A 26411-nucleotide genomic window follows, 5' to 3' on the forward strand; every position below is an offset into this window, starting at 1 on the left:
GGCTTGTCATGTGGTGGGCGGGGCAACAGGGCTGATACCCAGTCAGTTCTTGGAAGAGAAGAGGAAAGCTTTCGTCCCTCGGGACTTTGATGGATCAGGTTAGAAGTTCAAGTGACATCACAATCATTTGACAGAGGCACGTTTCATAAAAAAAAACAAAAAACTGTTGGATTAGCGAAGCAGGCCATCTGGTGAGTCAGGTTGGCCCTGCTGAGGTACTTAATGTTTGAAAATGGTCCAGCCTGCCTCCTAGTGGTCAAATGTTGCCAAGACCATGCAAGAGGTTTAAAAGTCATCTGTGCTTTTCCAGGCATCCTTTGTGGCACCATTGCTGGGAAGAAGAAGAAAAAGATGATGTATCTGACCGCCAAGAATGCAGGTCAGGCTTGTCGCATCTTTGATTGATTATGATCTCGACCCTAATACGAATGCGGTGAAATAGAGTTTGACAGACACGAGCTGCAGATCTACGAAGAAGTGGCCAAGGTTCCTCCATTCCAGAGAAAGACGCTAGTTCTGATTGGTGCTCAAGGCGTGGGCCGACGGAGCCTCAAGAACCGGCTGATGGTCTTTCAGCCCAGTCGCTTCGGAACTACCATACCATGTACGTCATCGACACTCGGCATCTGTAGTTGAGCACCTCGACATAATCTTTCTAATTCTCGTTAAGACACGTCCCGGCGTCCCCGCGACGAGGAACTGGACGGCAACTCGTACCACTTCACCTCCAGAACGGAGATGGAGGTGGACGTGAAGGCCGGCCGCTTCCTGGAGCACGGCGAGTACGACGGCAACCTGTACGGCACCAAGATCGAGTCCATCCACGAAGTGGTGGACGCCGGCCGAACGTGCATCCTCGACGTCAACCCGCAGGTTGGACAGTTTGAAATTATAACTAGAGGAACTTCTTGGGAAATCACAATGTTGCCATCATACCATGAATGTAGCCGTTCCTACCCTGACATTGTTTGAAAATGTTTCACTGTGATGTCACTTCCTGTTTCAGGCTCTGAAGGTCCTGAAAACTGCAGAGTTCATGCCTTACGTGGTGTTCATCGCCGCGCCAGATTTCGACACCCTCAAGGGCATGCACAAAGCCGTCGTGGACGCGGGCCTCACCACCAAACAGCTCACGGTACGCATTGAAGGAGCTAGCAACCTTTGACCTCGTAAAAGCTAATCTTTATTTCCGCGGGCAGGATGTGGACCTAAAGAAGACGGTGGACGAGAGCGCGCGCATTCAGAGGGCTTACGGCCACTACTTTGACCTAACCATCACCAACGACAACCTGGACAAAGCTTTCGACACGTTACAGACCGCCGTAGACAAACTACGCACTGAATCTCAATGGGTCCCCGTGAACTGGGTATACTGAAGACCCCCAAAGGCGTAACCGGGCCGAAAAGGAGGCAGAAGAAGACGAGCGGAACCCAGAGCTACAAATACTCCTGCTAAATTTGAACACTCTCCGTCTTCTGGGGCACGTGACTTTTTTTTCTACTTTGACTCAAAGGGAAAGAATGCTTATTTATTTTGTAACTTTTTATGAAAGATCTTTATAATGTGAGGTGAAAAAGAATAAGGCGCATTCATTTATCATCGTTTTTTTCCTTCCTTTGTTTCAGCTAGCAGTCCATGTCTCATCAACCTGTGTGTTAACATTAGCATATTTCAAATCACTGGCGGTGTGTAATTCGTAATTGTTCATGATCAAACACTGTTCGAATTTTTTGTAGTTCAATGTGATTGTAGTTTTGAAGTCTTCTTTTGTTGTCACCAACCATTCTGCCTGAAGCACATGACCTTCACACTGTCCTCAACTTCAAGCCAACGTGTTCTAAGTTGGACACTACAACCTTAAGGGCAAAGCTCTTTTAGACCGCAGAAAATCACTTCAGTTACGTGTACGTCTATTTATTGTAACTAGTTGCATTTTTTTCGATCCCGGTGCCACAATGTAGAAAACCTGCTGCCTGCTGAACCTGTTTTCATACATCATCCCATGTCAAATGATTTGTTTCTACATTTTTATCTTCAAATTTAAGATGAATAAAGGTGATCGCATTTCATCGTGATTTTATTGTGTACAATAAATCAACTAAGCATTTTGGGGGGGTTTGGCTGAAAGAATACAACAACTATTAATATTAGTGCAACACTCGAAGAGGGGGAAGAAATTACTGACTAAAAATCAAAGCACCAAACTGATGGTAGAAAAGAAAAATTTCCAACGTTCTAATTTTTTCGCATTGTTTTTTTGTCTTTATTAATGTAACTTACAGTTAAGCCAAAAAGAGAACTACATGAAGTGATGCGTATTCACATTGTGTCCTAACAGGGTTTTACAGCATGTCTTGTGTTTTGTAAGCATTGACCAAAAAAAAACAAAAACAGAATACATAAGACAGAAATCAAAAGCTTTACAAACTTTACAACACCCCAAAAAAGGAGCTGGATGAAGGAATTGAAAATGAGCAATATATAAAGACCCCACCCACTCCCTCCCTATCTCAGAATAGGAATGACTGCAAATTCACTTTTGGCATGTCATGGTTGAAAGAAGGGAGAAGATAATACAATAGAACACACAAATGGAGGGAGGTTTAAATTGAAATGGCTGCGAGGGCTGAATTTGTTTTTGTTATGGCCAATGTAATATCTGCAAGGAAATATTAATCAATGAGACAATTTCACCCAATTTTCAATGGTACTTTATGGCAACGATTAGGAAGCAGCCATGAAATCTTTCTCACAAAATGGAGTTTGGCTACCCTTGTTTCTCAATGGGTCGAGAAGATTACCGTCGAAAGTGATGCGCCACAACCTGTTGAATTTAAACCTCCCCACGGGAGAATTCGGAATTTTATTGGACATAATGAAGTACACTAAAGAAATAAGTCAATGCAGCATATATCAGGCTTATGAGGTACTTCATGAATGGATGTATAGATTTATATATACTGTTATCTATCATCATATTACGACCTTTTTTTTTATTTTATTTGATGAAAATTCATATTCCTACCGAGAGCATCAAATACCTCGTCAGTTCTTTCGTTACGTTGAGGCCGACTTCAAGCGGGCCGTGTTGGAGACTGCTTGGAAAGTGCAAAACACAAATACTGATCGTTCTATATGCAGCATTTATGGGCCAGAATTGCCGCCTCTAGGAAAGAAAAAACAAACAAAAACGGCAGCGGGACTCGGAGAATTGAGCGGTTAGTTTACGATGGATTGCTTGGCTGTGGAACATGGTAGTGAGTAACAAACGGAAATGGTTTTTATTGCGGTACTGGCTGGACAGTGGCGGCAGGAAAGTTTTTACATTGTAACATGGTGGTCACCAACACTGACTGGTATTGACAACACGCAATCAAACTTCAGCTTGTTTCGACTAAGCAGTCACTTCAGCTTGGTATGGTTTGATTTCCATTTTAAAAGGTCAGTTAGTAGTAGCGTTTCAACACTTTATGCTGATTGGCCAGTAATAGAATATTGGTTATGGTGAAAGTGACACTATTACTCCGGCTGTCCACGTCACCGGTTGGATTTACACTGTGGTTCAAGTGAGAATTTTGATATTTTATTTTCAAATTGGACAATAAATAACTTGGGGGGGGGGGGGTTTAATGGACTTGAATAGAGATTAAAATGATTAGTATTTTGATACATATCAAATTCTGAACATATGATGTAAATCTGGTCAAAATAATGTTTATTATTGTTCGCTTATCTAGTGGGGCTTGAAAAAATGGGCACTTGCACCTACAGTGTAAATCCATTCTTGTATGAAACACCATCCCTTAAATTTGGTCCCTTAGCATATTCAATGCTTTGTTTCTCAATCGAATAATTCTCGCACGTGATATAAACTTGTACACTTACTCACTACAATTTGGGATTTTCTTTCCGTTATTATAACTCAGGGTTAATATGTTAGCTAGCACCGCACTATGCTCTGAGGTAGGTTATTATTTTTTCCCCCCACGCTGGTAAAAAGAAGCCACACGGTTCTTAAAATGCTTTTCAAATACAAGAAGGGGGGAAAAAAAAGGAAGTCTTTTTATAATTTGTGCTGACTGCTTTGAACATTCAAGTCAATCATTAACACAACCAGACGTGGAACAAAACAGGACCATGTGGCTTTGGAGAATTGGGTCGACTAAAATGACACTTTCCGACAAGTTGTGCTGTTTCAATCAGACAGGAAATAAAGCTGTGGCGTTATACAATCACCAAATAATAAAATATATATATATATATATATATATATATATATATATATATATATATATATATATATATATATAAAAAATGAGAGTGAATCGTGAACAAAAACAATAAAAGTGAGTAGAAGTCGGGCAAAGCTTTTAAAGAGGGCAGCAGTATCGAGACTGCGGGCGAAGTTTCACAAAGCTATACGTCTAAAAAAAAAAAAAAAAAAATAGCTCATGAGCATCCCACCAAAACAACCATCATACATACACAAACTGCTTATGCAAAACAAAAATCCATTTTGGACTTGTGGGAGTCCACTAACACGAAAACGTGTAATGTATAGTTCTGCAAAAAAAAAAAAAAAAAGGGGGGGGGGGCACACCTAGTCAACAATAAATCTGACTTAAGAACCAAGATCACCTATAAATAAGAGAACAATCCCCAGAGGAATACAAAAATAGGCCATACACGAGAATCTAATTAGAAAGGTAAAAAGGTGGCTAAACGACATATTACAAACCACACAGGAGCTATAAATACATTCATTGTTACCTGAAGCAAGGAAAATGGGTCGTAGCGTTGGAGCGCTAGCACAGAGAAGAGATAAATGACTACCCAACGGTAATGACGCGGGCACCTAATTGATATATATTCGCTCAAAACCTGCCTGCTAGTCTGCTAAACAAAAAATGTTCTTGTCCACACAAACTCATTTCTAGGAGCTGCTTTCGGGAAATGACATTTCGGTTAGCTTATGTTTAGCGGGTTGGTCTGTCTGTCCGAGTTAAAGCAGTCCAACTAAGGTGAATATGTGCATTTAAATTAAAATTATGCAAAATGTAAATAATGACTAAAAAAAAAAAAAAAAAAAAAAAAAGATCTTTGCAGCCCTGGTGGCTGTTGACTTACAAAGCTGTGCCACATTTAACCAGGTGACTGCCATTTTCTTTGAATCACACGTTTATTATTGTTGCACGAAAAATGGGAAGTTGGCTATGTCTTCTGGTGTTGATGTGGTTTGGATCAAATGCATATCAAATTTGAATGCCAATTTAACTTCTCCTTCTCTGCTGTCATAATGGCAAGGCGCCACACGCGGTAAACATTTTAAAAAGCATCGGGATATTTGTGAAAAATGCTGGCTGCGCGTGTTGCTGTCGGGGCTAAGGCTATTTTTTTTTTTTGGCTTGGGCCTGCTCAGTGAAGGAAGCCAAGTGACTGCTTTCTTTCTGAATACAAAGAGGCTAAATGCTGCAAGAAGCTACAAAATCCATTCTTGTTTTAGTGCAAAACAAATATCATCAAAAAGGTTGGACTTGATATATTTAAAGGAAACGCGATTACGTTCTGGCATTCTAAGGTGCTGGTATAGTAGTAGGTCAAGTCAAACACCAAGACGAGACAAACAAAGTACAAACCCTTTTGGGAAAAGAGACATTTTCACACTGCCCATCAAAACTCTTCCTGGCCATGGCTCTGCGTTAAGAGATAAAGAGAGATGGAATGATGGGAGAGGGGCTTGAAGTCAATTTCCAAACTAGTATTCGAGGTATACAAGGGGCGGAACAACCAACGGCTAGATGGCAAATAACTGACAGTAAATGGACACAGAGTGTCGTGAGTTGTGTCTGAAAGCTACAGCAAGATCATTTCCAGTTCTATTTTCCTCTGTTGCGGCATACTTCATTTCAAAATGACTCACAAGCCATGATTGAATTGTCCTGTGTCGAAATGGATCAGGGTGGCAAAACAAAAAAAACTTCTGCGTCACTGTGCATAGAGAAAAATCGATTAAAGGAAAAGCTGTGAGCGAGTAGCGACGCAGTTCAAGAATTTGGTTGTGTAGCTCGATGCTAAAGCCCCTTCAAGAAATAAAAACAACCCCGCTCCGCATGATGAGTTGAACTATGACAATACAAACGCATACAAAAAAAAAAAAAAAACAGGACGCACCTCAAATAAAAATCAATGCCATTTCCATTGATAGCAGGGGCAATTATGCAGAAATGGCCGGCAGTGTGATGTTACCATAACACTTGAACAGGTAACAAGAGGTAGAACACGAGGCCATTTCCATACAATTACACCAGTGTCACAATATGGCCAAGACTCCCGTTTCTCTCAAACAGATACACTCACACACATCCACTGGAGCACATACCAATGCTATGCTATCAAAAGTGCATCCACATGTACATGCTTTGAGACGAGCACCAATAAGTACAAGATTGACATCAACAGGAAATATCAAGTACGTGGTGTTCGGAATGCCCCGCAAACACAGTCAGTCGGATTTCTGCTAGTAAGATGGGAAGAATAAGTCTCAATTGTTTTCCTTCCAAAACACACGTCTGGGGGTAAAAAAAAAATAAAATTAACGCGTGGGCCGGTCCAGTGATGGTGGTTTACAGTGAAAACATCTCGCATAGGGTTCTTTTTGTGCTTTTGAGTCATTATCGTGAGAGGTTTTTGTAATCTTATTTGGCTGAGAGCAGGCCCAATTGTCAAGCTATTAAAAAAATCCTTACAAAGGACCGCGCAAAAAAAAAAGCGACACGACTAAAAGCCACATGATTCCAAACTACTAAATGCGCTATCTACATCGATAAAAAACTCCAGATTGAGGTGAGATGTCCCCTCCGCTAAATCTCGTGGTTAAAAACAATGCATAGTTCGAAGTTGAGACGACATCCACCCCATTCGAGACAATGAACATTCGCTAGCTTAAACTTGATAAAAGTGGACAATAGAAAATGTCTATAGAATGACCGTAAACAGTCTTGAAAGGCAAGAGAATATTTTCATTGGACTCTATACACAAATAGTGTTACTTAAAATTATCTTTTGGGCCAGTTGAATTCTTTTTTTTCCCTATATCGGCAGTCTCCACTGAAGATTTATTCAAAATATAGCCGAGTTTCTTCATCATAAAAAGACTCGAGAGAAAAGTCGTTTGCATCAAACAATGCCGGTTGTGCGACGAAAAATGCTTTCGGTTGTTTTTGAAAGAATTTGATCTCGGAAATGTTGAAACTTTGAGGCTACTCTACCAAATGCATCGCTGTGAAAACGCCGCACCAACATGGGAGGGGAAAAAAAAAAAAAAATCTACGTTTCTAAAACATGCATATTTGTTAGAAAGTTTAACTGAAATTAAAAACATTCTATAAAAACAACAAGGGAGCAAAAAAAATATTGTTTCTGCTCCCTGCATTGATTTGTACATCGTGCGTCTTATAAACACGGCTCAGAGTACATTTAAAAAAAGGGTACGTTTTCTGGGAACCGGTCCCAATCCATGATTTCGGCACGGCGTTGGGTTGCGAGAGAAAACAGATCGCTATGTTGTACCTACGAAAATCTTAAGAGCCCTGGAATATTTTAAGTGTCGGTTCAAGAGTTGATATCAAGTCCTAAAATGGTTAATTGTCCCAGATTTGGCATAGCATGATCATCGGGGACAAATACTAGAAAAAAAGCCGTGGATCAAATAGTAAAAACAAACATGATCGAAGGTGGTCTCGTAATGGCACTTCCATCTTTCTTATAGTGCCTGATGTGAAAGTCTTAAGCACTTGCATTTTGATTTAAGTACCCTTTCTTGAGAGTGCACTTCGATTGGCTGTTGAATAATATGTATCTGAGGAGCAAATGAAAATGCCCCCTCAAATAGGATTTAAAAAACAAAACTACAACAAAAAAAAACAGAGGGAGTTGAGGTGCTTGTCCTAATCCATAAAGCACCATTTGGAATAATATTCCTTTCATACTTTGCGACATATTTTCTCACAACATATACAAATATATATATATATATATAGCTCACCATAGAGAGGACTTGTTTTGCAACTTACAGACAGTGGGGGGTTAGGCTCGGGTACCTGCCAGGTGTTTTAGAAAGGGACATCACACAGTAAAAGCACACAGCCGACAGCAAGGTAGTGTGTTGCCTCAGTGGGAGGGCAGGGGTCTCGCACCCACGCCGACCTGAACTCTCAGGCGAAGTACATTGTGCGCAGGGTGTCCTGGTGGATCTGAACAGCTTTAGCCAAGGCCTGTTGGTCACGCCCGTTGCTCTGACCTGATGTGTGACTACCCTCGGCGCTGAAGTGAGAAATCCAGGAGTGAATATCGCGCTGCGGTCATCGGCGGACGCGCCGGCCGTTGTCATCCTCACCTGTCGTGCTCTTTGTCCACCAAGTGATAGCGGGCGCGAAAAGCCACCAGGTGGGCGTAATAGGCGGGCGCCGGGATGGAAACGGAACGGGTGCAGCGCACGTATGTGTGGCACAGCTGGTACGTGAGCACTTGCAGCTCGTCAGAAGAGAAGTGATTGTCGTCCCAGAGCACGTGGTAGTGAGATGGCCTGCTGGTACCCTGCGGTCGGGACACATTTGTGTTTGTGCGTCTTATAAGAGCAAATCAATAGTAGGCAAAATAGAATCGGTGCTTCTTACCTGTATGCCAGCATGACTGCAAAGATAGAAGTCAAATTCGGATGGGTGAGTGATTTTGGTGTCTACTGTTGTGCCCGCGGGAATGTTGCCACTCTTTCCAACCTGCACAAAAGCACCGACAACAAAATGATTCAGTGTGTCTGCTAAAAGATACAAGGACATGTCAAAAGACACAATACTGACCCTTTCGTTTCTGTCTGTACAGAAGAGCCTGGTATGGTGTCTTTTCTGGACTACTACAAAGGTGATACCGGGCTGGTAGTCCTTCTCCAGCTTGATGCAAGCTTCTCGGATTGCGAGCAGTTCGTGCTGAAGAACCTGTGGGCGGGCGGACAAAGTTAGACAAGAGATCAAAAATTGTAGCGTTTTTTTGATGACTCGTATTGGGTATCGTGACATCACCTGGTTGAACTGGCCCTCAGAGATGCCATCACGGTAATAGATGATTCTGGTGGGCTTGAAGCGGGTGGACTTGTAGAACTGGATAAGCAGCTCTCTGACCATGGTGGCCAGGTCTTGGATGATGTCCTGTCGGTGCTGCTGTACGCGAACAGTGGCGCAGTATCGACTGGGATGAGCGTCCATGCTGCCTACAACCTGTGGACAACAATTTGGTCGTCCGTTGAGCAATGCGGTTATGAAAACGGTGCCAACTATGAGACGTTTCTTACAGCTGCAATAGAGGGCTTCTTTCCATCTCCTGCAGGAGGATGAGTGACATCAGCGCCAAGAAAGATGACAGGCTGCTGAAACACCAAGGGCCTAGGGGAAAACAAAAAAAAAACCCCAACAACATTGAAACGTAAAAATCTTGCATGTCGAGGTAGCAGTGTCGTAAGATGCATCTCCACTGACCGTCCCTGAGGAAGCAGGATGTTGTTGACGCCGCCAAGCTTGACATTGATCTTCAGGCAGAGGTTGGAGAGCGTCTGCGGTGTCGTCTTCTGGACGTTCTTCACCTGCACGCACTGCGTGGCCATACCGAGGACTGTGTCTCCTACACGTTTCACTTCAGCTGCAATAGCATTGCATTGAATGTGATCACACAGCGCTGCGGGAAAGAAACAAGGAGGACAAACACGCTTTGGGATCCCTCACCGTAGACGGGCGTCTTCCCTGGTAGGATGACTACAACCAGCTGGAGGCCCTGGTACGTATACTTGAGATGTCTGAACATGGGCTCCACGCTGTCGGCGCCCTGCGCGTATTTACAGAAGCACGGCTGACCCTGAATGGGCATGCCTGCATCGCGGGAGATCTTCCTGAGCTGATCTGTGAATGCTCTGAAACAGAGATTTTTTTTTTCACCCCCGGTTCAGAATTCGACACGTGCACATATAGTAACACAAATCCTCCGTGAATGTCTTACTTGAGTAAGAGTTCAGTGCACTGTCTCTGTGGCGCGAAGCACGCAATGGCCCATACTTTGATTTCGATGCCCGTGTGGAATTGCTTGTTCCTCATGTCCCACACGCCTTGGATTGGCGTGGCGATCGCCTTGTTCTGGAAAGGACAATGAAAGCGACTATGTCGCAATATTCCCAGGAAGCCATCTTTAGCCATCACTGTACTTACAACTGCTGATGGACATACCCTGCCTCCATATAGAATGGAGGGTGCTTGGAGGACTCGGCCGTTCACTTCCGTCATCTCGTCCCTCACCATCACGCCAAATTCGCGGACGTACGGGTCAGTGTTGAAATTGGCGCTTCGCATCTGGACACGAGCATTTTCGATCGGTTGACGATGGGAGTTCACAATGCCGAGGACCGGGGTTAGACGTTCCCGCAGAACTTTTTCACACTCACCAGTTTACTAATTTCATCCTGACGGTCAGGCGCTGATCGAGCAGTGGCACGGATCATCGTGGAGGTCTGATTGTCTGTCAGTTTCTTGATGCAGCGCTGTCCCGCAACGATGTTGCACACCTGGAAGAGCAACGACAGGCTTGAGAAAAATAGCAGGTGGAGGAACTTCTTACTGGGCTGGGTTGGCGGTTGCTTACTTCTAGAGGCAAGTAGGTGTGCTTTTGCTCCTGCCCAACTTGTAGACATGGCAGGTGGGGGTATCGCAGGATGAGTTTGTACTTATCTTTGAAGTACTGCGCCACGGTGCATTCAATAGTTTGGCCGTTTTCCTGTTGCAGGGGGAACCTGTGGAACAGCATGACTTGCATGACTTCAAAATGGGAAAGTTGCACCCACCCCTACATTCATGAACTTGTTTTCTGTTGCTATGGAAAGGATTATGCTTGTTTAAATACTTAAGAAAGCATACACACAAGCAGAAAGGGATATAAAAATAAAAAAACAGATTATTTTTACGTTTGATGGCTGGCAGGTCTTCTGGTCACATTGCACACTCTGTATTTCCTCTTCATCTGTCCACAGTGTGTGATCTCCACTTTCAGGCCTGCAAGGAGTCACATATCATATTTTGTCAGTCAAAGTCAGACAGACACGGGAAAAATATGCAAACAAAACGGGCACACTACCTTTAATTTCTTTGGTAAATTTAACTCTTTGAGAGTCTGTTAATGGCTTCTGTTGTTCTTCAATGCTTTTGAAATCCAAGACCTCGCACATGAATTCAATTACAGGCTGAGCTTTATAGAACGCCGTGGCTGAAACTGCATGGCAAAAAAAAATGAAAGGGAATTCATTCAGAAGTTACATACAGAAAAATGACTGGGTCAATGACAGAAATCTACCATCAATATTGAGCATCATTTTCCAAAGCGAAGGTCTGACAGATTGGTGGAAGCCAAACCACACTTCTCTGCCACCACCCAGCGGGTTTGAACAGCCTTCTGAGGGAGTGAAGAAAGAACGACCCACTGGAGTATACCTAGGAAGACAAAGAAAAATAAAATCAAGGGATACTGTACAGCATTTTGCCCACACTGATCACAAATTAAAGAAATTCCACCACGATCGAGGTTCTGAGCATGGAAATCACATTTTGGGAAATACCTCATAGAGGGCAAATGTCTCATGACGACATCCAGAGCTTGGATGGTCTCAAAGGGGACGCTGGGTAGCCGCCCTGACAGCGCCTCGTGCAGGGCTTGCAGGCTAACGCACGACACCCACTTGATGGATACTTTGAAGCTGCGGTCCTTGCCCTCCCCTGGAATGGTCACCTCGAGTTCCACCTGCGGAGGATATGAAGGAATAAATTCTTGCAAGTCACACCATTGTGACAAACTGACGTACCTTGTCTCTGCCGATGGGCAAGGGCATGGCAGTGTACAAGTTCTTCCTGCCATCATACACCGGCTTTCGATCCCCAAAGATCTGAGTTTTAAAGTGCTGGACCATGTGCTCCACAATTTCACTGAGGATGGGGGATAAACAAATTATTTTTTGACAATATTATTGAAAGCAAGCCAGCACAAACTCGCACGTACCGGTTGACCCTCCGGGGACATTTCTCTGGCTTGATGTCAATGTCATAATGGTACACTTCCAGTTTGGGGATTTCCATCTCAAAGAAATTGGCCTGAAGCTTGATTGTCCTGCCCATGGTGCCAAAGTCGGGCCTTGAGGGTGGCTTGAACACATATTCTGGCACTGGGGATGACGGTGGATCTACAACAGAAAGCAACAGTTAGAATGACAGTTCATAAAATATTACAACTTGCACTGAAAGGAACTTACCAGAGCTGGCTGACCCAGAGGAACGAGGCCCCTCAAACATCTCTGTAGCTAAACAAGAGGGGAAAAACAATGTTACACCCAAAAAACAAGAGTTTTGTTTGGTTGTTTGGAGTAGCATATGTCCCATATTTAAAATTGTCCTCTTCAAATGATAGCTTATCAATACGGAGCCAGAAGGACTAAAGCAAGCTGTTAATCTGAAGAAGAGGGAGCCACCCATTCCCCTCCAGATAATAGCGAAGTCAAGATGTCAAAGTAATGCCCAACAAATTATGCATTTACAAACATTGTCAAACAACTAAAAAAACACTTGCAAGTCGTGATAACAATGAAGGTGTGAATGGATCGCATGAAGCAGAACCGGTCTAAACTAATTAGGTCAACTTAACTTCAATGTAGCCTATTACAGCAAACGTTTATTTAGAAAAAGAAAATGCACGCACTGCTTCGACAGATGGGTTAACGAAAGTGTATAGAGCACAAGCGTATTTACATCTTTGCCTCAGCTAAAATTGGTGATGAGATTAGATGGCACGATCAGGCGCTAAATATTCCCCCAAACCAAGTTTATCGGCGATACACAAACATCATAAACGATCTGGTAAACACTAACTAATGTTACACGTACGAATAATTACAATACTTTTTTAAACATCCAGTCTCAAACTAGATTTGAAAGACTTTAAGTTTGGGAGAACGAACGAGGCTCGAAGCTAACTTGGCTAACAGCAGCTTGTTGTTGCACGCTAAGCTTGCTCTTCAATTACTGTTGCACGTAATACTGAGCCGAGATTCAACATTTTGTATGAACTATTTCCTTACAAAAAGCTAATAATTTCACTCGTTGTTGAGTAGAAGCCGAAAATCTTGACGGTTGTGTTCATTTTTTGGTAGCTGTGACTTAGCTGACGCTCGTGTTAGCTCGTCCCACTTACCTCCAGCAGTGGGATACATTTTGTCGACTTTTAAACCACTGTCGTGGGCGTAAAAATACTCCACTTCAAGTTGGTGACTTCCAACCGAAAGTCATGCGTGACGGAAAAGTAGTTCGGTACAAAATAAGGGAATATAAGTTGGGAAATTGTTATATTTGCTAAATATTCAAAGTCGATCATCCTCGGCACGGCCCCATCCCCCCAACTCACAAAACCGTAGCTGATTGCGAAGCTAGCATGGTAAAGAGCTCGGTGAGTAGAGCATACACTTGTGCTTACTTCCGGCTTCGGTTACGCCCTCTTTGGCGCGACCTGTTGCGTTTTTCGCATGCGGATCTGTTTTGTCTTCCATCACTACACATTTTTTTCAGTTTCTTATTGTGCTATATATACATCAATTTATTGTTATACGACCCTGAACAGGATAAGTAGTGTTAAAAATGGATAGATGGATATTTACATTTGTAAGAGGAGCGTTTACGTTTGTGTTCGCAGGAGAGGGAGGGGAACTATCTTGATGATTCATCTGATGACGCCCGACGCACTTGTCATAGATGAAGCGACAAAAGCAAATTTTGTGATTTTTCTAACATCATTTAACGTCTTATGTAATAGTTTTACAACCACCAAGTTAATATCATCAATTTATTAAGACGTATACAGTATAATAAACTCACTGTGCTGCATATGATTCCGGGGAGCGAGAATGGCGCGCTTTCACCGAAAAGTATTTCCGGGTCCTGGCGATCAGTACGGATGTAGTACCGTATACAGTATTTGAAACATGTACCGATTGTATTTGCGACAAAATAACGACTCCTACTAACAATGTGAGCAAAAGTGTGATCCACACAATAAAATTTCAATTTTAGCCGTGCTTCTACATCTATCGTTTAAATATATGTGACATCCGGGTCTGTGAGGCCATAGGCAGTAACACAAGTTGCACACTAGTCGCCGCTGTTTACCACCGCATGTCATCCTTATTTTCCGAGTAGTACCTTTTGTTGGGATTTAAACATATTTGGGCAGTGATTTTAGCCGTTTACAATTTTAATATTATGGGTAAGGCTGCGTTAATATGATGTGGTTGCTTATCATGCTTGCGTGGGAGTTTTATTTTATGAGAAACTGCACAAACTGATCCTGGGAAAAAAAATCAATAAACAAAATGTAATGTGGACCTGATGCATTTTTTTTGTTCCATTATTTTTTCCTTGTAGCAATATTATATTTACACCCGTTGAATAGGTTTTATAATTTTCTATATACTATATATACTGTTTGTATATGTACAAATAATCAACATGTCCAACAGTTGAATTGCTTCCACACGGCCGGGTGGTTCCCCTCCAATAAGGAAGCTACCATTGTGAATTGAGTGTAGTTGTGTGAGCGTGTATGCGTCTGTGTGCATGTGTGTGTGTGTGTGTCCTGGCCAATGGAACCAGATCCTCCCTGCAGTGCGTAAGAGCGCGTCTAGGATTTAACCAAGTCTTTGCTGCGCGCCTGGCTGCAGTCTTCAACAGAGCCCGACGACCCGAGACTATTCCCACAATGTCAGTGTAGTTTTCCATGCCACTTTGGAGCCTCTACGCCTCTTTTGTATTTTTTTCTTTTTGTTGTACACATTGAACAATTCCAAGCGTCCCTTCCGAAGTATGAGCGGAGTATTTGACCGGAGAATCCCGAGTGTCAAAGCAGCAAATTTCCAGACTTCTTTCCAGCTCGCCACCATGCATCATCCCTCCCAGGAATCTCCTACTTTACCTGAGTCCACCGCCACGGATTCTGGCTACTACAGTCCGGCCGCTGGAGTCTCTCACGGTTACTGCTCGCCCACTTCAGCCTCGTACGGAAAGCCGCTCAACGCCTACCAGTACCAGTACCCGGGCGTGAACACATCTGCTGGGAATTTTCCGACCAAATCTTACTCAGACTACAGCTCCTACACGACTCCAGTTTACCACCAGTATGCTGGTGCTTATAGCAGAGCTCAGCCGAGTCCACAAGGTAAGAATTATTTTTCATGAGCTGGGTTATTTTTGCAGTCAAAATCATTTTGGGTTGAATTGAATTAGTCGTTGATGGAGAAAATAAGGAATGAAATGAAGCTATTTATTTGATACAGAAAAGGAGATTGCTGAGCCTGAGGTGAGGATGGTGAACGGCAAGCCGAAGAAAGTGCGGAAACCTCGGACTATCTACTCCAGTTTCCAGCTAGCTGCCCTGCAGAGGCGCTTCCAGAACACGCAGTACCTCGCCTTGCCCGAAAGAGCCGAACTGGCTGCTTCGCTGGGTCTCACACAAACACAGGTGAGATTAAATCACATATCATTTTCTGTCATTTTGCGGATTTTTATTTTATGATTTATTTGGATGAAAAAACAAATGTAGTATGTAATTGCGTGCGCAATATACGCGCGCTTTTGCATTGCGCCTCTGCATGATACATCTGTATTATCATTTTCGCTGTGAATATTTTCAAATGTAGATTTTTTTTTTTTTTGCTATGCCCCAGGTGAAAATCTGGTTTCAGAACAGGAGATCCAAAATGAAGAAGATCATGAAAAACGGCGAGCTCCCCCCGGAACACAGCCCCAGTTCCAGCGACCCCATGGCGTGCAACTCACCACAGTCCCCCGCCGTGTGGGACACACATGGGCCCTCCAGGCCGCACAGCCTGCAGCCACAAAGCCTCAACACGTCGGCCTCTAACTTTTTGGAAAGCTCGGGGTCGTGGTATCCCTCCTCGGTCGGAAGCTCCGTGGCCGCTCACCTGCAGACCCCCAACTCGATACAGCATTCGTTGGCTCTCGGAGCGGGGACGTTATATTAAAAAAAAAAAAAAAAAAGTCACAAAAAAAAAAAAAAAAAAAACAGTTGTTCATTTATTTTTTTTCTAAAAAAAACAACAACAACTTCTATGGGACTCGTGTTGACATTTCAGGGGAATATGCAATGTATTTGACAGTCATAGAAGAAAGGTGTAAAATGTGTAAATGTGTGCATGTAATTTATTGCATTTTTTGAAGACTATTAAACGTTTAAATGGACAATGGAACTCTGCAAGGTCCAATTTTATTTTTCCGTCTTGTCAATTTACACTGTCAAATTCGGCATAATATCCCAAACATCAAATTGTAAGCCTCGGGTGACGTTTTGAAATCACATGCTTGTAAATCACAGCAGTGTCGAGATGAATTATTCAGATTATGTTTCACTTGGCACGCCCTTGTCCTATATTTCCATTTTTATGGATTTGCAACGGTTTAAAAATGAAGTTAACATACATCTGACACTAAAATTGCAATTTCAAAGGAGAGCGAGGCTTGAATTGCAGATTTTTTTTTTTAATATCTCTACATTTTTAGAACATTTCTCCTCAGGACATTTGTCATTATTATTGATTCTGTTGCTTTCCACACGACAGCAAGAAAGATTGTGTGCGTGTGCATGTGTATTTTCTTTGCGTGTGCGTGCTTACAGACAGTCTGCAGTCTCCCTCGCTTTGTGTCCCCTACAATTAGACGCTTTGAATGGCAGCGAGGGGGCGACGCGGAGGGAGGTGGTGGGTCGTGGTGGGGGAAACCGGCACGGAGATCTGAGACAATCCGCATTCCTGTGGGGGTAGGCCGGCTCCAGAGCTCTGCCGCTCCCGGCCGCAGCCCACCTTCCGGGTAAAATAAAAAAGAAGGCGAAATCCTCCGCAGCGTCACCATGTCATTAGCAGCCAGAGCCACCGTGAAACCACTAAACAAACCTTGCCGCTTACAAGACATATTTAAGCATTTGAAATGGAGCTAATTGAATTCCCACGCGCATGCGCACAAAGCTCGTTTATGCGTTTTTTTTAAATACAATGCACCCTTCTCTTTTTTTTCCTCAGTCCCATTTATTAAAATACCCCACGCTGTTGCATTTGACCCACTCACTGACCCACGCAAGGTCCACCTTCGTGTTGAACCATATAGGTTTTCTACGGCAAGCCATAATAATAGTGGATAATATGTTTTGAAATCGACCATGAAAACACTTCCGGGCTTTTTTTTCCTTCTTTTTAAATGTATATGTATATTTTTATTTTACATTTAATATTCAGAAAATGCAAACGCTCACCGTTCTGCCATATAGTGGAATATAATTGTTCTGCCGTTTACTCTTTTTTTTTGTCGAGCAAATAATTTTCGGACAAATTCAATAAAATTGGCTATTTCCCCACGGCACATCTGATGGACGGGTATAGAGTTGGTCGTCCTATAAATCATAAATCTCACCACCATATTTCCACAGCACACGCAACACACTCGAGTAATGGAGAGCTGTACGTTTATTCCCAACCGAATATTTTCCACTCAGCTATACCACACCCCACAATTTTTTTTTTACTTCATAAATGAGTTAAAAAAAAATAATAATAATGACAGTTAGTTTTACTGGACAGCTCCAACTGTAACACTTCACAATAATTATTCTCCATGCAGGATTAGGGTCCTATTATCATAATCTGGACATTGACAATTACCTATAATTTGCAAAGATGCGCAGGGTTCCTGATTGCAGAGGGCCCTTTTTTCCCCTCCTTTCCTCTCTCCCCAGCTCGCCATCACTAAACAGTGACAGTAATAACAGCTAATTTTGCAGGCAATATATAAGAGTTTACCACGGTGTGCAAACACTTTCCCCACCTGGATTTGCGTACGGAGCTACCGACTGTGTTCACCGGCCGTCGCCTTTTTTGGGTGGCGTCATATTGAGAAAGCACCAGGAAGGTAAGACGTTTCTGCACGGATTCTCCTTGAATCGGAATGAGTGATTGACAGGTATTATGGCGATGTATGTATGTAGTCAGGCGCATCGGTAGCATACGTCAATTTATATGCTAACAATCAGTGCTAAGGCCCTTCAATGTTGAGCTGCTGGGAATGGGGAAAAGGAAAAGAAAAAAAATGGATCTATTATGATATCAATTTTATTCATAAATATACAGCTATAAATTGTAAATTTTGCAAAAAATATTCTCTCTCTCTCTCTCTCTCTCTCTCTCTCTCTCTCTATCTATCTATCTATCTATCTATCTATCTATCTATCTATCTATCATAAATGGGTGGCATATTATTTATCATTTTTGTGGAATTTGTTGATGTCTGTCATGTGTGCAAGTCATATGGTGTATAGGGCTTGTTGTGTGTGTGTGTGTGTGTGTGTGTGTGTGTGTGTGTGTTTGGTGGTGGTGGTGGGGGGGGGCTGCCCCCAGGTAGCCTGAATGCGCGCCAGTGGGGCATCCGCGACTTTGACAGCTGCCTGGAGCCTTTTCACCATGCAGTCGTCATTTCAGATAATATCCCAGACGCTCTCTCTTCTCGGCAATTTGTATATGAATAACGGAATAATTTGCCCCCTTTGTTCCATCCGCGCTACCTCCAAACCAAAATAAAGATGCCTTTTAGTATTAAAGTGGTAGAAAATTACAGGTAATTATCTTTGACGGTAAAAACGCTGTAATCAGCGGGCTACATCAAAAATTACCCTAATTATGCCTGCATTTATGAGAAAGAGGGGGAAAAAGGCTCACTTGGATAAAAAGCCAGCAAATTGTCCCAAATATCTCCTTCATATTGAACGCCGCTGCAGCTGGCTGCTTTGTTCGGCATCGATCCCACAGAGCTTGGCTTTTAACGGCCTGCATTAGGACGGAGAAACGGCAGAAAACATTTTGTCAATACTTCCAATAATTGAGGGTGGAATGACCTGCATGCAGCGAGAGTCTTTGGAGGTGAATGTAGGCAGCGGCGGTGCAGGGTAAGTTCATTTCCTCGCTCGTGCATTCATGCTTTAGATCAACATGTCGCGATTCTTGCATGCAGTGTTGGCCCAATATGAGTGAGAATTGTTTGCAATTTTTTTTTTTTTTAAAGCACACAGAGCATGTTTTGAGTCACCGTTTACTCAATCTGACAGGACATAAAAAGTCTATGTACAAGTGAAGTGGTTGATTCTATTTACAGACACACCATTGCAACAACAAACAAATCAACAAAAAAAAAAATTGCAGTGCACAAGTCCACATGGGGGCCAAGTCAGTCTTTTCCCAAATTGGCTCAAATGTCACTGACAATATTTGGTGACGGGCGACAGCAGTACAGTCATATATGTTTTTTTGTTTCTTTTTTTTTTTTGTTTCTTAAAAATGCCAGTCCCTCCATATCCTCGGTCCTAAATTCCAGGCCGCATCCGGAGGCCTCCCCGTAGTCTATCTCTGCATGGAGTCCTGGTGCGGCGATGAATACCAGTGAGAGTAGCCCGGCATGTAGCTGTTGGCTGCCATGTTTACTCCTTTGGATGAAGCCGAGACGTCCCATATGGGCGGGATGGACGGGGAGCGCGGCGAGAGGGTCATGGAACCCGGCATGGGGTCACTTTCGTGCGGGTTGCCGCCTTGCTTGAGCAGCTTCTTGAATTTGGACCTCTTGTTCTGGAACCAGATCTTCACCTGCAAACCAAAAAAAGGGGATTGCAGTGCAATTAGAAATAAAATCATAATGATGCAGAATTTGTCTACCTCGTTCGTCCTACCTGCGTTTGTGTCAATCCTAAAGAGGCGGCCAGCTCGGCCCGCTCAGGTAAGGCGAGGTACTGGGTTTGCTGGAAACGGTGATTGAGCGCTTGCAGCTGCAAACTGGAATAAATGGTCCTGGGCTTGCGGATCTTCTTGCCTTTGCCGTTAAAACGAATCTCCCCGTTTTCAATCACTGTCGTTTTCTGCTGCTCTGCAACAAAAAAAGAAGCAATTATCATTCAAAATCACGTCCAAATCGGCGATATCATGTGACAGTGAGGCCCCCCTACCCCCTCCCTGCTTTTTTTTCGGGAAGCTGTCATTTTTCAGATATCGCCTGTAATGACGTGTCAATTAAATGCTAATTACAACATTCAAGGCTGCTTGATTTCTATTCGCGTGGTTGTGGGGATTGCACGGTGCGGATGATCACACCCTGTTGTTGTTTCATTTTGGAAGGGGGGGGGGGGGGGGGGTGAGGAGGACATAAACGTCCGACATAAAAGGATGGCTTGAGAACATAATCGAATTATTTGGCTGCTTTTACGCACGCGTGGAGCTAGGAGGAACCCCCAAAAAAATTACAGAGGCGGTTTTGGTCTTACCTGCGCCGTCTAATCGCGTCTGTCCCCCCGTGTTGTTGTGGTAGGTGGACAAATAGGGGCTGTGGTGCGGATGGCTCACGTAAGGGTACGCTAGGGACCTGTTGTAGGTGTTCCCGGCCGGGTAGGCGGCGGTGTTGTCGTGCTGGTGGTGGTGCGTTCCCGAGTGGAGACAGTGGAGCGGGTAGTGGGAGCCAGCCATGGACGGCGAGCTCTGCTGCGAGTGGGACTGCTGGCCAAACTCCATGAAAGCAGACTTGGACGAGTCCTGCGCCTCCAGACCGTCAGCCATGGTAGTCATGGTCATCATCGAATTTTTCTGCCTTGAGAGCACTCACCCCCCCTTTCTCTCAAGACCGAATCGGCGTCCTCTCTCTCTCTCTCTTTACTGCATGCGCGCTGCTCTTTTCCCCGAGAAGGTCCCGCTTTGCCCGCCACCAGCGACTTTAATCTCCACGTCCCGTGATCATTCTCAGTCAAAGTAGGCGAGAAGAGGTGGAAGATTTTTACTGTTAAAATTACGCCCTTGCTTGCAGACTTGGTGCAGACACTACAAGTAAAATGGTTTGTCTCCAAAGGGCAGCGCCTTCCTATTGGTCATCCGGGGGCGACGTCATCATGCAGGGCTGTGCGCTTGACGGAGACTTGAGTTGGAGTTAACCCATCTAACCAGCTCCGACTACAACTACGAGGGGGGGAATAATACGGGATGGGAACGACGCCTAATTCCCACAGACAAGATGAGCCCTATCGCTTTTCACTTTCTTTTTCTGCCCAACCCAAACACCCAAATTACGCACGAGGAGGCGCATTATTGTGCACGAGCAACACATATTTGCTTTTTTTTTTCTCCCTCCCCATCACATCACACTCTTGCTTGACTCCTTTTAAACCAATTAGGACATGCATATAGGTTATGTGGAAAAATATGTGTCATATCCGGATATTATATAGAATAAGGGCCTCTATTCCAGCCAAGCGATTTCGATTTTTAGACATTTTATTTCTACTGCGTGTTTGGACTGCCCCTAACAATTATCATGAAATAGATTCTCCCTCCCCCCTTTTTTTTTTTTTTTTTTTTGCAGCCCTCCTCTGTTTACTATAACAATTGATCCCATCAGTTTGCTCTGACTATTGAAACAAAACAGGCACATTGCACAACTAATAATTATATTAAGAATAATAACATCCCCATATGCAACTCGTCATTCCAAAATAATGTGCCAGTGTTTTTTCCCACCCTGAGATGAGGCTTAAAATCACCTCTGCAAAATCATATTTCATTTTGCATCATTACAAAAAACACACAATTTTCTACACCCCCCCCTGCAGAGTGAATAGCATTAAAGCATCATAAAAAAAAAAAAAGTCCACGAAAATACTGTAATTACGTTCAGTCAAGGTAGTGCGAAGACCTATTTGATTAGCGAGCACACTTTACTCAAATTGCAGCCATAAAATTTAGAACAATTCCCCGTAATGATGGTGAACTGGCTGTATTTTGGGAGGCTGGAATAAAAGTGGATATAGTATAAATTATACCCTAATTACACGCCAGTGTCGCCTCAATTATCCTCTTATCAAGAACGCTCGTCTCAACGCGGCGTTTAGTTTTCCGTCTAACAAGAACTTGCTACCTTGCTATTATCGTCAACTACGGTTGTTATTTACTTTTGTGCGATTTAAAAGTGCAACAAGCCGGCTGCCGCATAATCATTTTTACAGCAGCTGCAGAGCAGGAGAGGAGCATACATGAAGCGGGGAATGCTGCAAGAACGTGGATTGCTTTATTTTTAAACCTATTTTTATTTTATTCATTGGAATTAAATCGAAGAATATGGGAGGAGGGGTAAAGGTAAGTTCGTTTTGTGATGTTGCTCATTTTATTGCTCATGTAGTTCTTGTCTTTTCAACATATTCTTTTTTAAATAGCCAAGTATATTTTAGATATGAGTATAAATATTGAACGGGTGCACCTTGTTGTTTTAGAAATTTAGAACCCTACCAGGGCTCATTAAGAGACCGCCTATCGCATTAGGCGAGAGAGTGCGGAATATTTTACAAATATTACTTCAGAACATTAGACACGTTTATTATTATCAAATGAGTTCACGTGTTAATTATATTCTCAATTTTCAGCTCACCAAAACGACCAAAATGATCAACTTCACATGTAAAATTTTTTTTAAAAAAAATCACTTAGTTCCCGAAAGTAGATGATTGACCCACAGCTCAATCAATGGTTGTTTAACATAAGTGGTCTGTCTTATGAACACTGATGAATGACTCTTTTAAAATCACTTATCAAGCTCCCACCCCCCCATACCCCACCTGCTTTGGGGTGGAAAAAAAATTAAAACATCGCTACAGTGTCGGTGTTTTAAAGTCAAATATTTTTCCTACTTTGCTGTTTGACACGGCGCGTCTTTTCTTCCCCACGTGTAAATCATATGTGTGCGTTAACTGGGAGCTGCGGCTCCACGAGAATAGTGTGACTGTGGCTTTGACTGGCTCCGGGTGGAAAGGGGACCGGCCCGAGAGACCGGGAGGCATTTATGAGACTTGATGTCCCCCACTAGTGTGTCATAGACAGCCAGGAAGGCGTCGAAGACACACACGCCGGCCGCACGCCACACGCCTTCTGCTTCAGTCGCAAAAGCGCGGCGGCCGTTTCACGCCAAACGGTGGCGCACCGCTTTTACGCACAGAAATTACGCACTGATGCAAACGTTTGATGTGTTGTTGACTGAATGAAACACGAAGATAAATTGTGTGTGGAAAATTATATGCATTATGTATTATTGCCATATCATGTCCGTGGTGCAGGTGTGCGCGTTCACGTGATGACCACAACAAACAAAAGCGTGCGCGCGTGGATTTCATTTCAATTTTGCTTAAGCCACAGAGTGCAAAAAAAAAAAAAAAAGAGGAAGAAATATATCTTGAAATATGGGTCAGTAATGGAATATGTTCTTAGAAAATGCGCGCTGCACGGTATGGGACCCCTTTCCCACTTTCGATGTAATCCACGACGTTATTATGTGCAGCAGCACAGTGGTCGCTATGAAGGAGAGAATTTGGTCGCTAGATAACAGACAGGAAGGGCAGCAATCACGGACTTCTTTTTTTATTTTCTTTCTTTTTTTTCCCAGAATGTACTGTTCGAAGCCGTTTATCCCTGATGATAGAAAATTGCTCTGTTGCCAGGACGCTGAAATAGAGGGCAGAAGCAACATTTCCATTTTCCTGTTTGAAAGCCGTTGCGATGAATTTGTGTGAAATTAAAAAAAAAAAAAAAAAGAATCCCATTGTAAACAAAGAGGAGCAAACAAAGATACCTTTTTCTTTTTCCCTACCCCTTCACTTTTTTTTATGACACCAGATGTTGCAAATGACATGCTTGGCCTCTAATGTTGCCAAGGCCCAGGCCTCCTTCACATGCACTCATTAGCCAGCTTGAATAATTGGAGGACCTTTTTCAACGTGCAGACAGTGGAGGAGGTAGTGGTGCGGTGGAACGATGAAGAAGATCTGACAACTAGAAATTATTAGCTGGCATGCATCAATGGCGATTTTATACAAGAAACTGGAATCATGAGGAAAAAACACCCAAAGTATTTATTTAATTTGATTGTTACCAGATAACCCCACTAAGATTAAAATAGTCTCTTTTGTTTATATTAGAACTACTTCATTTAATGACACCTATGTTGTGATAGCATTTCATACAATGCAATTTGAAAATCAGGAAGCCTCAGGAGCTTACTACTCCTTTCTGAAATATTAAAAAAAGGAAAAACAGTTGTCGACTTGGAATAAGTGGCCCTGCAGAAGGAAGTGCAATGTTCAGCACAGCACTGCAAAGTATAGAGGCGCTAAAGAATGTGAAGTGAAGTGGAAAAGAAGCAAAGAGAAAGGACGTCACACCTGCTGAAAGGCACTGCTCTGTTTCTCATGCTCCAACTTTGTCAGGCGATAGCTTCACCTTTGTTTAAAGGCCAACAATCTCCTCCTTCGTGAAACTACACTTGTATCAGCTTTCAAATATTTGCTCCCAAGTTATTCCATTTAATTTGCCACTTATTAAATTTCATCAACATTAGGAAGTGAATCATTAAGAGAATGTGTTTATTATTTCATGTACATGCGAGCCGTGGAAACATTTCCATCAGCTGTAGCCTCATAATATCATAATTATGATTCCGTGCCCCGTAAAGCGCGGATAGAAGCTTTTTTTTTTTTTGTTACTTCTGATCTGTCAGTGTTGAGTGGTTGGATTTTTAGGACTTTGTCCATTTTGGTGAAGTGAAGGTAGCCAATTATTGTCATCATTGCCCTTGAAAATGCATTAGGCCTCACCCGAGGGCCCAATCAATCAGTGTGAGTGAAGAGCCGACTCCGACCTTTTATGCAGCCCAAAAAAAATCACCCCAAAAAGGGCAAGGCGGGCGATTAGCTTTTTTTTGTTTTTTGCTTAATGTTGCTCTCATTGAGTATTGGGACTTTGCCTTTTATCATTCATTTTGTGTGTGTGTGTGTTCTAATAGTATTTTCAAGCATGGAGTCATTTAAGTGAATTTTTGATTATTCTAAAAGGTGTTAATCTTATAAATTGTGTTTGCGAGACCCTGAATTAACATCCAGATGAAATATACTGTATATTTACAAATAAATAATAGAAATGGACATATTTGAACTGTGCTAAAAGTATGACTTCCATTGTATTTGTTTTACCGCCCAAGTGCATTTCCAATGCTCAACCACTTTCTCTCCCCCCCCCCAACAGGTACGCCTCCACCCCCCCCCCCTTTGGCAGCTCCAAGCCTCCCCCCCTCTGCCTCCCCCTTGGCTTCCACAGCTGTGGTGAGTGAGGGGGCAGATGACCGGAGATTTGGCCCCTGGGAGAGCGCCGAGCCATCCTGGTGCTATTAGACTGGTGGCTAATAATAGGTGTTTCAGACTCGGGGAAGATCAATCAGAGGGGAATGGGGAATGTTCAGGCCAGCGCTTTTTACACATCGGCCCAGATGGATGAAATTACACTTGTCAGTTTTTAGTTGCATTACTCTCAAATTGGTTGTCTACTCTTTTTTTTTTCCCTCCCACCCTTCACTGCTTCATTCCTGCTCTTGTTTTTTCTCACTCTCTCTATTTTTTTTTTTTTTTTTTTTTTTAGCCCTGGTTCATGTGTCAATGTCCTGCTAAAAGGATTCAGCAATGAAATCCCTGTCATTTTGTGCCGGGCCCTCCAGGTACACGTATTCACTTAAAAGACATTAGTTCCTTGTCTCCGAGCGAACAGTTTTCACGTGATGGCCGAGTGCATGATTGTGTAAATGTGGAGATGACATTTTGTATGAGGCGTGGAGCATCCAGATGAAAAACTGTCAGGAATATTCAAATCTGCTTTGTGTCATTTGAATGTAAACAGCTAATGGAAATTCATTCATGCACAAGAGAAAATAAAACGTCGCAAACATCAAGGCCTTTGATTTTTGTTCTTTCAAATCAACTGCCGCAAAGTCAAAAGTGAGCAAAGTGTGACCATAGTTGCACAAAAAGTCAAGCAATATTTAAATACGTCCCGGCCCTCATGTGGCTTCCATGCGGCAAAATGTGCCAAAGGCTTTGGGCGTGGGCGTGTTCCTCCCGTATAATCCACCCTGCAAAACACAAGCGTGATAATGACAGCAGAAGATTGGCTGTGTGTTAAAGTAGCTGTTTTGAATCGCTCACTGGGGAGACATCCCATCCTCCCTCCCTCCCGATGGAAATCAACACAACACAGATGTTGGGGTCTCCGGGCCCACGCAGCAGCCGAGATGCTCCTCAATGTCTGATTGCACCACGGCGAAGACTCGGGAAAGAGAAAAGCCTCTTTGACTGAAAGTGCAGTGACCATGGGGGAGGGAATCAAGGCCTCTGTGTGAGAGAGAGAGAGAGAGAGAGTCTCCTTAGCAACAGGAAGAAAATTAAC

General features: G+C 43.1%; 4 protein-coding genes across 9 annotated transcripts in view; 2 read left to right on the forward strand and 2 right to left on the reverse strand.

Annotated features, from left to right (window-relative positions):
• The window catches only part of pals2b (protein associated with LIN7 2, MAGUK p55 family member b), a 9470-nt gene extending 7406 nt beyond the window's left edge, over positions 1 to 2064 (forward strand). For all 6 annotated transcript variants that reach the window (XM_085901392.1, XM_085901393.1, XM_085901396.1 and 3 more), the window contains 6 exons: positions 2 to 98; positions 311 to 379; positions 443 to 604; positions 671 to 873; positions 1007 to 1135; positions 1200 to 2064. In XM_085901392.1, the coding sequence (XP_085757518.1) occupies positions 2 to 98; positions 311 to 379; positions 443 to 604; positions 671 to 873; positions 1007 to 1135; positions 1200 to 1376 (837 nt within the window). In that variant the 3' untranslated portion in view covers positions 1377 to 2064. The remainder of the gene's footprint in view (position 1; positions 99 to 310; positions 380 to 442; positions 605 to 670; positions 874 to 1006; positions 1136 to 1199) is intronic.
• ago2 (argonaute RISC catalytic component 2) overlaps positions 1 to 13491 on the reverse strand; it is a 27125-nt gene extending 13634 nt beyond the window's left edge. The window contains exons 1-20 of the mRNA XM_085901391.1: positions 13271 to 13491; positions 12336 to 12383; positions 12086 to 12266; positions 11892 to 12012; positions 11649 to 11830; positions 11387 to 11523; positions 11171 to 11305; positions 11001 to 11088; positions 10682 to 10829; positions 10485 to 10604; positions 10270 to 10392; positions 10046 to 10179; positions 9775 to 9959; positions 9532 to 9691; positions 9348 to 9438; positions 9079 to 9273; positions 8860 to 8994; positions 8677 to 8778; positions 8397 to 8596; positions 8046 to 8323 (exon numbers count right to left, since the gene is read on the reverse strand). Coding sequence (XP_085757517.1) covers positions 8215 to 8323; positions 8397 to 8596; positions 8677 to 8778; positions 8860 to 8994; positions 9079 to 9273; positions 9348 to 9438; positions 9532 to 9691; positions 9775 to 9959; positions 10046 to 10179; positions 10270 to 10392; positions 10485 to 10604; positions 10682 to 10829; positions 11001 to 11088; positions 11171 to 11305; positions 11387 to 11523; positions 11649 to 11830; positions 11892 to 12012; positions 12086 to 12266; positions 12336 to 12383; positions 13271 to 13289 — 2613 coding nt within the window. The 5' untranslated portion in view covers positions 13290 to 13491 and the 3' untranslated portion in view covers positions 8046 to 8214. The remainder of the gene's footprint in view (positions 1 to 8045; positions 8324 to 8396; positions 8597 to 8676; positions 8779 to 8859; positions 8995 to 9078; positions 9274 to 9347; positions 9439 to 9531; positions 9692 to 9774; positions 9960 to 10045; positions 10180 to 10269; positions 10393 to 10484; positions 10605 to 10681; positions 10830 to 11000; positions 11089 to 11170; positions 11306 to 11386; positions 11524 to 11648; positions 11831 to 11891; positions 12013 to 12085; positions 12267 to 12335; positions 12384 to 13270) is intronic.
• A 1318-nt stretch (positions 13492 to 14809) lies between these two features.
• dlx5a (distal-less homeobox 5a) lies at positions 14810 to 16322 on the forward strand. Its single transcript, XM_085900887.1, has 3 exons — positions 14810 to 15283; positions 15402 to 15586; positions 15792 to 16322. Exons 1-3 carry the CDS (start codon positions 14932 to 14934, stop codon positions 16107 to 16109), a joined length of 855 nt encoding a protein of 284 aa, XP_085757013.1. The 5' UTR covers positions 14810 to 14931; the 3' UTR covers positions 16110 to 16322.
• A 2826-nt stretch (positions 16323 to 19148) lies between these two features.
• On the reverse strand, positions 19149 to 20953 carry dlx6a (distal-less homeobox 6a). The gene is made up of 3 exons (XM_085900897.1): positions 20435 to 20953; positions 19847 to 20040; positions 19149 to 19763 (listed from the first exon to the last, which is right to left on the reverse strand). Exons 1-3 carry the CDS (start codon positions 20739 to 20741, stop codon positions 19524 to 19526), a joined length of 741 nt encoding a protein of 246 aa, XP_085757023.1. The 5' UTR covers positions 20742 to 20953; the 3' UTR covers positions 19149 to 19523.
• Between the last annotated feature and the right edge of the window lie 5458 nt (positions 20954 to 26411).

This window comes from Syngnathus leptorhynchus, chromosome 20 (genome assembly GCF_054491065.1).
Source record: "Syngnathus leptorhynchus isolate UIUO chromosome 20, UIUO_Slep, whole genome shotgun sequence".
Taxonomy (NCBI): domain Eukaryota; kingdom Metazoa; phylum Chordata; class Actinopteri; order Syngnathiformes; family Syngnathidae; genus Syngnathus; species Syngnathus leptorhynchus.

Bases quoted from the DNA above. Each gene is read 5' to 3' on its own strand.
- dlx6a (XM_085900897.1), bottom strand. From the start codon at position 20,741: ATGATGACCATGACTACCATGGCTGACGGTCTGGAGGCGCAGGACTCG. The intron at 20,041-20,434 runs GTAAGACCAAAA...TTTTTGTTGCAG, and splicing joins GACGCGATTAGACGGCGCAG to AGCAGCAGAAAACGACAGTG. The intron at 19,764-19,846 runs GTAGGACGAACG...TTTGGTTTGCAG, and splicing joins TAGGATTGACACAAACGCAG to GTGAAGATCTGGTTCCAGAA.
- dlx5a (XM_085900887.1), top strand. From the start codon at position 14,932: ATGAGCGGAGTATTTGACCGGAGAATCCCGAGTGTCAAAGCAGCAAAT. The intron at 15,284-15,401 runs GTAAGAATTATT...TATTTGATACAG, and splicing joins AGCTCAGCCGAGTCCACAAG to AAAAGGAGATTGCTGAGCCT. The intron at 15,587-15,791 runs GTGAGATTAAAT...GCTATGCCCCAG, and splicing joins TGGGTCTCACACAAACACAG to GTGAAAATCTGGTTTCAGAA.